General features: G+C 35.9%; 2 protein-coding genes across 2 annotated transcripts; both read right to left on the reverse strand.

Moving 5' to 3' along the window:
- Nucleotides 1–3,184: 3,184 nt before the first annotated feature.
- LOC119554817 lies at nucleotides 3,185–4,130 on the reverse strand. The gene is made up of 3 exons (XM_037865891.1): nucleotides 3,952–4,130; nucleotides 3,375–3,886; nucleotides 3,185–3,320 (listed from the first exon to the last, which is right to left on the reverse strand). The coding sequence occupies exons 1-3, from the start codon at nucleotides 4,076–4,078 to the stop codon at nucleotides 3,261–3,263; spliced, it is 699 nt and encodes a 232-aa protein (XP_037721819.1). The 5' UTR covers nucleotides 4,079–4,130; the 3' UTR covers nucleotides 3,185–3,260.
- A 2,085-nt stretch (nucleotides 4,131–6,215) lies between these two features.
- Nucleotides 6,216–7,743, reverse strand: LOC119554588. The gene is made up of 3 exons (XM_037865569.1): nucleotides 7,218–7,743; nucleotides 6,386–6,930; nucleotides 6,216–6,325 (listed from the first exon to the last, which is right to left on the reverse strand). Exons 1-3 carry the CDS (start codon nucleotides 7,693–7,695, stop codon nucleotides 6,254–6,256), a joined length of 1,095 nt encoding a protein of 364 aa, XP_037721497.1. The 5' UTR covers nucleotides 7,696–7,743; the 3' UTR covers nucleotides 6,216–6,253.
- Between the last annotated feature and the right edge of the window lie 5,445 nt (nucleotides 7,744–13,188).

The raw sequence follows: 13,188 nt of genomic DNA on the forward strand, positions 1-13,188 counted from the left end.
AATTTGAGGGGGAAGGGAGTGGAGAGTGTGGCTGCACCAGGTGCAAGGATCACAAAATGCACATTGAGGGGGTGGCCAAAGGGAGGGGAAGGACACCGACACCAAACGAGAAGGCGGCGACACGAAAGGACACTTTACGCTCGAGATGCGTTCCAAATTGTGCGGGCAAAGACGAACACGGATACGGATACGGATGCGGATGTGGCGTACGTGTTGTGAATTCTTTGGGGAAGTATCCTCCGCTTGTCAAATTACATAATCCACTCAACACGCCCCACTCTTCGACCGTCCACCAATTAGCTTTAATGTCCAAGGCGTGCTGAGGTTCGATTCGAGTCTTATGGCTGGACTCGCACAGAAAAAAAAACAAATTCAAGATATTCAACCACTTTAAGTATATCATGAATTGATTTATATATATCTTTGCAGAGTGTATCTTGTATTTTATAATTTAAATATTTATTTGAAAATTTGATTATTTTTCAGATACATTAAATTTATTAATACAAATGATTGATTTTATTAAATATTTATATTAAGCAACTTGAATAATTTTATGTAGTTTTAGTTTATGCTTGAAGTGTGAACTTAAAAACATTATTGTATTAAAATTATTTTTGTTTATGAAAAGTGGATGGAACGGAAAAAATTAAACTCCACTCAAACTTTCTTTTTATTTGATGTAAATGGTATTCAATTGAAATTATTTATACCGATGTGATGTAATGTGAGGTTATTTATTAATTAGGCAAAGTTAACAGAAAAATATCTATTCAATTGTTATAATCATCAATTTTGTTTCCAGGATTCAACTGTGTTGTTAAATATTCAAATTAAATTATTGTTTACACAATTTTTTCTGTGCAGCCACTTGAGTCACTTGCGCCCAACGATTTTTGTAATGCCATTTTTGCGCAATTCTCCGCTGCTGCCACTTCTTTCCGCAACTTTCTTTTCACTCTTCCTGGCTGGCTGAACTCGAAAATTGGCCGGGCGCGTTTCTAGATACAATTGCCATGCTTTGTTTGGTTTTTGAATTGCTACATTTGAAGAGTTATTTTAGGGGGCCGGCTTTTGATTTCGATTTGCACACTTTCGGTTTCGATATTCGCCGTGGGTTTTTTCCCAACTTACTCACTGCACTTTTTGAGGCCGTCGCTGCTGCTTTTCCCCGCGTGTCTCAAACGAAACTGAAAGCGAAATTCGAATACAAACTGGTTAACTTTTTGGTTCGAGCGACGCAACCGCAGACCTAAGCGGTGTAAGACTTTAAAGTTTAAACAAAACGCAGACGACTCGACGGCGACGTCTTTCCGGCTTTAAGTTCGGCGATCGTTTGACACGCGACGCCTGCGCAGAAAAGCCATCGAGCCATTTCTCTGGATATAAAGCCGAAGTCTACAATCCGGCAGAGAGAGCAGCTCGTCTTGGCCAGGTGGATTAGCTTTAACGGAGAGCAGCCCGCTTGGTTAATGAGAGCAGAAGACGCTTGGTAGAGCTAGGCCTCTCTGAAGGTCAATGGTTTAAAGTGCAAACCTTAAAATAGTTTTTTAGGTTTTCAACTAAAAATAAACTTTTAACCCAGCTTATGATGATAATTGATCCGTATTTATTCCACCGGTTTTTGTTTTTGTTTAAAGGTTACATACATACATATATATTATTATTAAAATATTAAAAAAAAATTGAAAATATGCAAATCGGAATAAAATGTTATTAACTAAGAAAAACATAGAACACTCTTTCTCTTTCCTGTAACATAGCACCATTTTTATAATGTATATCATAAAAACAACTTTATTAAATTTTACTTGTTGCATTAAATACTCAAATTTCTTGACTTGTAAGATTTCCGCTTTGAAAACATATTTATTTCTATGCTTTATTTATTATTATTATTATTTATTTGGGTAAAATCTAATTTTAATTTTAACAGAAAGTGAGTTCGTAAAGTTGGTTATTTCAAGACAGCATTTAATTTAAAATCAAGATATATACATTTGCTTCAGATTTATTGTATATTTTTGGCCTTGATGGCTATATAAAAATTTTTAATTCAAGGTTTTATGTTATTTTAAGGTCGTAAAATAAAAATATTTATCAGATCTTATTTTGGGGATCGTATATTGCTATTGCACTAGCAAATGGGATATTTCAGCACTTATCTCTTAGCTGATCATTCAACTCGGTTACACACGACTTTATCAATTACAATTACATCTGCATTGCGCCGACTAATTGCTGCATTTGTTACACTTTTCGAGTGAGAAATGATTGACCAACTAGGCAGTTGGCCAGCCAAATGGCTTAATTATGAGGGGCCAACGGGCGGGACGACCAGCAAATTGTCTGCCAGTCTGAGTGAAAGTTGGGGCCCCCAAGAAAGAGCAGGCCAAGCAGCTAAGCAGCTAACAAGCCCCAACAGCTGAACTGAACCCAACTGAAACAGAAACCGAAACCGAAACTGACTTGAGTTGAGTAATTTTCTGCTCTAGTCGCCAACCTCCGCCCCCAAAGCGGCTTTCTTTTCCCCTCCCGGTAAGCTGTTAGTAATAATAATTTACACTTTTTATCGCCTCTGAGGTAACCCAGCATCCATGGGCTAATATTGGGACAGATTTGGCGCTCGAACGAAAGCAAAACAAAATATTATCCAAAGATGGTGGGGCTGTTCCGCGAACTCGGCTCTTGACAGAGTCCCAAGCCGAAATCTATGCCAATGTCTGTCATTCAACCCGCTTTACTTTTTGCTCTTCGCCAGTCTCGCAATTTGTTTACATTCGGCTGGGTTATGCAAAAAGCTCCAACTGCCTTCTTCTGGTCATGATTGATGAATGGCAAGTCGGTGAATTTTTATATCCGCCTGTGGGAGTATCTGGGTGTGTTGCCCGACCATGAAAGGTCGTCAATGAGTTGCCGTTTTGGCATTTTGGTAAAGCCCAAATGAGCAATCAAATGAGTGAACTACTACCAATACTTCTTTGAAATAATATTACTTAAAAAAAGCCCATTCCATGCTTGATGGTTCCAAATTAAATTTTAAAAATGGCTATAAAATGTTGACGGCACAAATATTACTCAATCTCGATGCTGACAGTCTGGAATTAACCAGCATTTTTATAATATTTTCAAAACATATGTTTATTATAACTTTAATCGTAAAAAAAATAGAAAATTATTTAACGTTTCTTATGGAATATGATTTTTGAACGGATTAAACTTGGGATGTCTTCAAACTGCGAATGGAATGAATCTTTTATTTACGCACACGTATGTTCTACATGTACCTTGCAAATAGCAGAATAAGGGAGGCCTTCCAACTGCGAATGAAATGGTTTTAACATAATAGAATAGAGTATTTTACATTTACTTACACGTTTTTTTATGGTTTTATATTCCTCCTCGTTTTTTACTGCCAATGATAAAGAGCTCACATTACGACGCCCGAAATCAATAAGTAAGCTCAAATGTTCCTCGGAAATCTCAGAAGATTTAACGAATACGCCCAAATCCCGCAGTACTTTGCATCTTTCGAGCGCTTCGAGCAGTCTACTATTATAATGAATATAAAGTATCTTAACTGTCTCTGCGTGACTGATGATCCATTTGTTCCAGTTGAAGTTTTTGTCGGATAAAGCGTACATATATCGTAGATTTGGAAAAATCGGTAGATTTGGTACCTTGTCGACAATTAATTCCAATTTTATAAGAGCAGAATATGTTGATTTTTGAGACGAGGTGTTGCAAGATATTTCGTCACACTCGAGGAACAAATTACGAAGTTTCTTAAGCGAGTTGAATATTTGAATGATATCGACTGGACACTCCTTTCTTCCTCTTTGAAGTACCAGTCTATCCAGATTAACCAAATACCGAACCTTGTGAACTATTATAATTAAACAAGCTTTTAAGAATGTGTAAGGAAATCATCATCAATTATATTAAACTTACCGTTTTTTTCGGAAAAATCGTGAAAATGTAAATCAGTTAGGTGGGGGAGTTCCTGCAGTGCCGCGTATAAAGAATCATCCTCATACAACGGATCTAGCATCAACTCCACAGTAGTAAGACTCTTCATGTTGGGGATAAAATAAAACGGCCACAAAGAGTTTACGACCAGCCGAACTTCAGTCACATTGGTGCAGTAGCGCTCAATAATTTGGAGCATTGGGTATCCACTATTCTCCCCAGTTATACACTGAACAGCGGAGCCGCAGATGGGTAAAACACGAGACAGATAATCATTTTCAGCTTCGCATCCACCAAGCTCCAGATATTTCAGCTCCCGTTCACAAAAGCTGGCAAAAGAGTCGCCCAAATATAAGTTACTTTGAGCCAAACTCAGCCGATCATCATAATCTAATGTTTCAAAAAGAATTTCCAGAATTTCCGGTGGCAAACTTGTGATTTTCTTTGCGGTTTCCATTTTCTTATTAACTTTTCATCGGCAGCGCTTTTACAAGAGGATTTTTCGCAGAGATGATATTTTCGATAATTCGATATGTTATAATCCAAGTATTTCGTTTCCTTGTTTGTTCCATTTCATTTGTTTCATTTTAAAAAATTATTTAGTGAAGTTTAAGGTAAATTTTATTTCCCCTTATATTAAATTATAACAAATGCATAATAAGCAACATATAAAGCAAAAAAGGTTTTCTCCTCCAAGTCGGTATTGTCTTCTTAACCTGAAGAACCATTTTGAGAAATAGCTACAATTTGAGTAAAATTTGTCTAATAATGAAAAGGGGTTAGCATAGTTAATAGCCTGATCCCACTCAGTCCATCCATGTAAAACAGATTTTTGACAAATGTGAAACTCTGAAAAGTCTACTGCATGTTATACCCTCTTCCCATATAGTCCATCAGTTTGAAACGGTTACGATTTGTTTACAAATACAAAACTTCGATTCCCACAGAGCACATGCACCATCTACCATTTGATAACAGCTGATCTGAAGTCCTGTGGCTAATCAAACCAAACCTGTTGTTCCCAAATGTTCCCTGACATCATTGTTTACCTTTTCGGAGTGCATTTTTTAACTTTCACTGCCAAAAAGAAGAATTCAGAGCTGAACCGAAAAAACATCGCGGATGTATCATACAAAAGAGTACGTTAAAGTCCGTCTAATTTGGATGGGGAACTACTGAGAAATTTTCGGGATGCCAAAACCTTTTGGACCATCTGTTCAACGGATGGTGGAATGAACTCTGTGGAAGAGGCTTCTAAGGTTCGTCAAATTTGGACGGCGGACTAACTGGGAAATTTTCGGATCGGCAAAACCTTATGGATGATGGATGGATATCTGTGGTAAGAGGGTACTACCGCTAACCACAAACTATAAATAATTTTATATTAGTTAAAAATTAAGGGGGTTTTAGCATTTTAATATTTATGTTTTTGTTTCAATATTCAATGCCAAAACGAATTTGAAGTTGCAGAAACATCGCCAAGCAATCGTATAAAAAAGTACGTCATATTTGGATGAGAAACTTTTAAAGAGCCAAAACCTTATGTACCATCTATTAAGTCTTCCCAACCGCATATAAAAAAGTTTAAAATTCTGATATCTTAATAAAACAGAACTAGTTGTAAAACTTTTGTATAATTGAATATTTGGTTGAAAATCAAACAAGCAAACAGAATATTTGAACATATATACCGCAATATCAAAAATACCATCCTAGGGACATCTGCTCTCTGATAGGGCAAGAGCTATTGACACGTTTGCCAATCCGATTGTTTTTATGCATAGCTTCGTCACTACTACGACTCTATAAATAGCTCTCATAAAAATTATCGCATTTTTAGTTTCGATTATGAATTATAAATGCATGCCTTAATTTTTTCTTTAAGAGTTATGTAAGAATGTAAATACAAATTTCGTCTTTTGGCTAGAAAAATATTTAAAGTTACAAAATAAAAAACACTCTGGCGCAGTTTTTAATGAAGAAAATGTCTGGCAAGTTCTAAAATCTTCGGTTTGCCCAAAATGCTGGTAAACACGGACTTTTAAAACACGGCTTTGAGAAAAAAGCAGTTAATCGGAGACACAACAGTATAAATGAACTAAAAAGCGCAACATCCAGGGCCTTACAATATAATTTTAAATGTTCTATGATGTTTTTATATTTCGGGAAGTTTTATAAACTTATTTATTATTTAAAAACAAAAACAATATTTTATTTAAAATGCATATTTTCTTAAATGTTTTAAACTGGTAAGTGACTTCGACAAAGTTGGATCTCTTTTCCTTTAATCACGTATTATGTCCGGGAAATCAAGCCAACCCAATCGTATGATTTCGGAGCCTGGTGATTCATCAAACTGAAATCCATTATAAAATTATATATTGTATTACTAATTCGTAAAATAGTTAACACTTACCAACTGATATATCTCATTAAATTGGCATTTAGTTATCCTCATATTCAATGGACGACTTGAGGTAGCAACACCATTATCCTTAATGATTTTAATAAAGTTCGCAACAAAATCAGCAGTAATAATGTCGTCCTTACGAACTACCACGTTCAATCTTATCAATTTTCTTGCGGAACTCAGAATCTTAAGGAACTCATCTACTTGCAACTGTCGCTTGGCACAAAATTTCAAGAGCCTAAGGGTATTACTGTGTACAGAAACGAACTTGCAGAAATTGCCTTTTGACCAACTAGTTTTTATAATAGATAACGACTGAAGTCTTGGAAAGTAGGGAAGTTCGGTCAAGACTTCGCACCCAAGTAATTCAAGAGCCTTTATAGAAGCAGGCAAATCCCCTTTACCATCACATTGAATTTTGAAGTAATTCAAGGCCAACCTGCGAAGTTTTGTTAATGTTGTGCAGAAATCAAACAGGCAAATGAGTATTTCAGAGCTGCCACTGGTCAAATGCAAACTTGTCAAATGAACCAGTCTTTGTATTTGGGTAACTATATTAGAAAAATATAAATAGAAGAGAAAAGTTGTGCTTTAGTTTATTTCAGGATACCAAGAAAAAAATTATAATATAATCTTTATTCATAACAGGTTCTATATTCTAATATGATTAATTAAAAATTGATTTCAAAAATTATTAATGCTGTTGTTGAATATCTAATATCTACAATGATTATTATTTATTTGTAAATTGGTATGACTTTCGCAGAACTAAAGTTAGTTGCATATGAAAATTAAATATATGGTATACTCTCTGTGGCTTAAACTTTTGATAACTTACGTCCTTTTGCAGAAAACATGTATAGCGACAGCTCCTTTATATTTGGAAGATCTACCAGTAATTGAAGCACTTCGCCCAGATCGGGAACGCACAAGTAGAGCGAAAGGAGCCCTGTGCGTTGGAAGAGTAGCTCCTTGGCCGGTCCGCAACCAGAATCAGCTGATGATGACACCTCCATGTATCGCAAGTTGTCGCAATACTTTCGAATCAAATCCACTCGGGGATCTCCTGCCTTCAAGTCATTACAAATGAGATCACAGACGCCCGGTCCGCACATCTCCAATACTACGGCCCACGCTTCATAGGGCAAGTCCCCGACACATATGCGGTGAAATTGTCCGCCGATGTAGAGGATAAAAGCATCTCGCAGGACTTTGTGCACCTGTGCCAACTGCAGTTTTGCATGGAGAGTAAGCTCTCCGTATATTAAGCCTATAACCTTTGCAGGCAAATCAAGAATACTTTTCTGGACGCTCATTTTGCAAAAACTAAGCACGCTAAACGAAAACTAACGATTTATAGAACTTCAAGGCCTATCGATTACAGTAGTGTGGGAAAATAGGAACATACATATTATCGAAAATCCATGCATTAGGCCCTGTCCACACTAGGGATAGTTTGTCTTAACATATACATTCGCAACTGGGGATGCAAAAATGTAAGTCTTTGCTTGTTTTCCGATAATAGATAGGTCTTTTGTTCCCTAATAATAGGATATTTTAATAATTTTGAGCTATCGCCGGCGATTAATCACTAGACAAAAATGAAGAGATAATAGCTCTTCACCGTTTCTAAAATTTTCCAGTCATTTCCGCCATCCAATTTTTACTGACATTTCGTTATTTTGCCATTGTTTTTCAATGCAAACCTTAATTCTTCTTCTTGAAAATTGTAATTCTTCTGACTACAAAACTGTTAATAAACCAATGTCGGGAAAAAATTAAAAATTATTGAAATGCTTTGGTTTTGGCTTATGTGAAATTATAAATTATAATTCTTGTTAACGTAAACAAAATTGAAAGTATGTGTGATATGTGTGGGCCAGGTTAGAAGTATATACTCCTAAAATATAACAAAAGCAACACCCTTTTATTTTATTACACTTTCGCAATTTTTAAATTTTTTTAGGCAGAGGCTTCCCAAAACGAGAGTTAATGCACTCCCATAGTCAGCAAATTATCTGAAAACATGGTGAAGAATTTACTTTAAAAGTTCAGATTGGAGTTAAACTAAAGTCCTATGCTATTTTATAAAATAAGATCAAGAAAAATTAATATCACAATAGTTTTGTCGAGTTGAAATCTTTCTCCGTTGATCAACTGCTCTTCACGTCAGCTGTTATCGGATAGCGGATGGTGGATGTACTCCGTCGGTGATTCTTTTTTTTTAATCCCATTTGTGTCACATGGATGGACTCTGTGGGGAGGGATTATAAGCTGCGCGAAACAACTGAAGATGAAACATAAAATGTTGTTCTTAACGCAAAAAGATATTTACATACGTCTATGATTCATAAAGAAACCATTTAAATAAAGATACGTACGCGAGGAGTGTGTTATATTTGCTTTCAAGGGTCCAAAATTATTATATATGTTGAAACTCTACAAATGTAACATCAGCTGTAATGTAATGGTCAGCTGTTTAAGTCGTTCTACATTCTTTTATCCCTCACAACGGCATTTGACAATATGTTGCTGGTTGAAAGGCATTACAAATTAATGAGTTGTATTTTCTTTTACAATCAAATTTTTAATAGCTTTTCATATTAAGGACAGACCAGTCTGTTAACTTTGTAAACGTACGGAACCAATAAAAATATAATCAACTCATTTTAAAATAAATACTAACGAGGAATCTTTAATTATTACCAAATTCAAGTGCAAGCAGGCAAAAAATCGTGCATAAATTAACAATCATATGAATAAAAAGTCATTATATAATGTGCGGTAACTTGGAAGCACATGTACTTCCTGAGCGACTAAACGGAGCTTACATCCCAAGTTGGACCTCCAACTATCCTTGTTTTTCGTATTTAATCAAAGGAGTCCTGGCTGCAGGTTTGCGTAAAAAGGTTGTTAAAATTATTATGAAATGCCTGTTGGCATGCAGGAAACCAACTTCTCTCTGAGTTCCAGCCATTTGCCGACCGTGTTTGGTCCTGGACAAATGACCACTTATCAACGTGTAATGAAATATGGTGCATCTGCTGCCATAAAAGACAGCCCAGCCCCAGTTGGCGCCTTTGTCCTTGGACGGTCAGCCTTTTGTCCTGCCATGGCATGTCGTATGAATTATGTTGATGGCCCCCAGACACCCCACCCCCTCTGGCATGGGGGTTTCATTTATTACATTTTGGCTTTTTGACAGATTGCTAAGCGTAGTAAGCGCTTCCGCACTAATTTCCGTGTCCTGCAACTATTCGTTTTCTGGACGGGTTTATGCAGTAAAAAAAATAATGTATAAGGACGACTGGCAAAACATTCTCAGATATACAAAAATCTTAAAAATATTGTAGAGGTCAAAATAAAATGTGAAATACCAACAAATTGATAGTTATTATAAACCTCAACAATGCCTCGCACAAGTAAAAATTTTTTTTTTAGTGTAACTGGTAAGTACTAAAAGCAAATTACTCATCACATCAACGGTCAGCAAGGGTCTCCTGTTTTGGTGGCTTTTTATTATGTATGCCATGTACAGGGATTTTAATAAATCGTTTGCTACCATCTACGACTATCTATTCGTCTCTCGTTGGACATCCTTTCAGCTTGAATTTCCTGACTCTCTGGGTTTTTATTAGTTTGTCAATAAAGTGCCAAAGACGTTGATTATGATCGCCATATATTGCCTCTCTTATGAGTTATCCAGCTGATGGCCTGCAGGCCAGGAAAATTTACGAGATGTGCTCAAACCATTTTCCAGATATGAGATTATTTATTTCCTTCCGTTTGCCATACTTCTTAGCCGTTTCCTCTGAGTCCTTGGGATACTTGCCCTTGTGCTTTCTGCTTTCCTATTTCTGCACTGAAAAAGGTTTATCAGTTTTTAGATACAAGCTAAGTTGGAGCTAAGTAAATGCCTTATGGCCTAAGGCATACTAAGTAAACAGACCCTTTTAGAAAGCAAATCAAATTCTGTCGTTTTAAAATGAAGCAGGGAAATCTATAGAGTAAGAGCTAGTAAATGTCTCATATTGTTTAATTGAAGAAAACTTGTTTCATTGCTGTTTATAGTAGAGACCTTTATTAAAAGGGTATATATACAATATGTATCTGGATACACGGCAAGTCGGCAGTTAAACATATTATTGATAAAATATGAAATATCGATTTATTTGCATTCTCTCTAGCTCAAACCCCAACCAGTTGAAAAATATATGTGGTAAAATTCCCATGTATCCAGCAGATTAAGCAGGTATGGGAATTACATCGCAGACAAACGAGACAAGTTTCTTACATTTGTGTGCATGTTCCATGAGCCACTTATCTACATCCATACCTGAAGGTCCTTCGAAGAAAGGGAAGGATATGTCCTCTGCGTGCACTTTGTAATACATTTTTAATGCACTTTTGCTGGCCGTGAGTTTCACACAACCAACAGGGTTAAGCTATTCGAAGTCTGAGGAGAGTTTGTCCTTTAATGAAATTAACTTTTTCTTCCTTCCACTTTTGCTGAGAAGTGAAATAAGCAGATGCGTTACACTCTCAATGGGTTTTATTTATAATTAAATTACTTTTAAGTGACTTTCAAGTGGCGAATAGTTAAGCAGCATACAATCTAATTAAAACATATGAAAACATTATGCTAGGGTAAGGAAAATTCTTTGGGATTGGGTTGTGCTTAAGGAGGGGACGAATAATAATACAGATTTAATGCTGTGAAAAAGCTTCTAAACGAAACAAAGTCCTGAAAAACAGCACGATTTTAATAACGTTTAAATGTTATTTGGCTTTACCAAATTTTAATAAACGGATGGTTTGCGGTAAAATTTTTGGGAGGTATAATACCTCCCCATAAACATTGTCATGTATAAAACAATGTCCTGCTTCCTTTTGTTTAATGCTGGTGGCAGGTGTCGAACCGAAAAGTAATTACCATAAACTATGAAAATGGAATGGGCCTTTTGATTAGTTTTGTTTAAATTGTAATTGGAAACTTGTAAGATTTCCATTGACCGATTAGCAGTGGCTATTCAATATTCATTCAGGCGAGTCGAACACGCGCCAAAATTCAATGGAAATAACAATTTCAGATTAAATATGCCGCTTTGATTGACACTTGCATGTGGCCGTGATTGAAGGCGGAAACGGATGTCATGACCGCTGAGCCTGAGACTTTCGGGTGGCCAGGTTAACATAATTGAGCAGCCTGGTGCCGCGTTTCGTTATAATCGTCATCGTCTGCTTAAACCGTTAATAACACATCATTTTTGTGTCATGACCAACGTGGCCTAGTATCCTGTTACCAAGTCGCGTGGCGCGGCTGCAGGAGCAGCAATTATGGCCATTTAATCCGCAACCACAAGAGGCATAGAAACTACAAATTGGTTTAGGATTTCGTCGGGTTATTTGCCGCTTAAGTGGCCAGCTTTTGCCATTTAAATCGAAAAAAGTATTCTCGCACGCACACTTCACCCCCGAAAATTATTAGAGGTTGTTTTCTCTTCAGGGGAGGAAGAAAACCCAGCACGCAACGTTTTAGTGATCTCAGTTCCCATAACTGCCTGAAAGTATGCCTATAAAAATTATTTTACATTTGATCGGTGTAAAATTCATGTAGAAATCTACGAGGGACTATCTTGAAGAATTCTTCATTCCTTTCAAATTTCAAAACATGAGTATTTATTTAAAAAGGAAATGATTATTGCCAAATGGTTACAAGCCCCATAAGAATAAATTTTTTATCACCGAGTTTTCCTTTTTTGAGGGTTCTTGGTAATATCCACCTTTTACAAACTAGATTGACTTTTTTCGTTTTTCAAATATTTTTGTATTTTTATTTTCATTTGTTTTGTAAATCTTACATAATATTTATGCGCTTTTATTTCATTTACACATACACATAGATGTATCATATATATATATATAATTTTTGTTGTCTTATGAACATATTCATGAGATCAGTAATGATATTTATGTATATTAAAATATTACAACATAATATAAAATGTACAAGTAAACAAAGTGTTTTCTGCTTTCGAACATAAAACTAAAACAGAAATGTTTTCTTAAATTGAATTGACAAAATTGCAGAATCAAACTTATCATTGAAGTTACGATATATGTATAAATGTATAATATGCGAAATACACGTGTTCATTGACAATTATGTGTCACTGTTTTGGCACCAAACAAAATTCTATACAAAAAATGGCATTTGATTCTATGATTCCAACTGCGCTATATACAAGGTCGTGTAAAGATACTTAAATTTAAAAACGGATTAAGTCGCATTGGGTCAAAAATATAAATTTCTGTGTTTCATTCTGATTTTTTTTTCCATTTGCTTCGTTTTTCTTTAACTTTTTGTTCGAGTATTTATGGCAAACCAAAAATCTAATCGATTTCTGGGCGCGAGGCCACAAAACTTTACCGAGATCATTGTGAAAACTAATTAGCCATGAACCGAAGAAGCAGCCAGGATAATTCCGTGGCTAACATCCCGGTTCAATTGATGCAAAAAATTTACAAAAATAATTTTTCATTGGGTATGGATGTAGTTTTTCGGTTTTGTGGTTGTTCAAATTAACATTGATACATGTGTACGAGAAAATGTTCTATTGCGTTGCTGGGATTTGTCTGGATTGGGAGTTGGGATTTGATTGGGGCTGTCACTTAGGCTACACAAATAATATTGCTCTATATACAAATATAAACTCGTGTCCGAAGACAGCGCAATAAACTCACTTAACCGACTTAAACATTCTAAAAGTAGAACTAAAACGCTTGGCGAACCTAATCCTAGACTTTTC

This window comes from Drosophila subpulchrella, chromosome 3L (assembly GCF_014743375.2).
Source record: "Drosophila subpulchrella strain 33 F10 #4 breed RU33 chromosome 3L, RU_Dsub_v1.1 Primary Assembly, whole genome shotgun sequence".
In the NCBI taxonomy this organism is placed as follows: domain Eukaryota; kingdom Metazoa; phylum Arthropoda; class Insecta; order Diptera; family Drosophilidae; genus Drosophila; species Drosophila subpulchrella.

Coding starts and splice junctions, on each gene's coding strand:
- LOC119554817 (XM_037865891.1), bottom strand. CDS start 4,078: ATGAAGAGTCTTACTACTGTGGAGTTGATGCTAGATCCGTTGTATGAG. Junction 3,887..3,951: donor CGATTTTTCCGAAAAAAACG/GTAAGTTTAATA, acceptor TAATTATAATAG/TTCACAAGGTTCGGTATTTG. Junction 3,321..3,374: donor ATAAAACCATAAAAAAACGT/GTAAGTAAATGT, acceptor TTTCATTCGCAG/TTGGAAGGCCTCCCTTATTC.
- LOC119554588 (XM_037865569.1), bottom strand. CDS start 7,695: ATGAGCGTCCAGAAAAGTATTCTTGATTTGCCTGCAAAGGTTATAGGC. Junction 6,931..7,217: donor CATGTTTTCTGCAAAAGGAC/GTAAGTTATCAA, acceptor TTTCTAATATAG/TTACCCAAATACAAAGACTG. Junction 6,326..6,385: donor TTAATGAGATATATCAGTTG/GTAAGTGTTAAC, acceptor AATGGATTTCAG/TTTGATGAATCACCAGGCTC.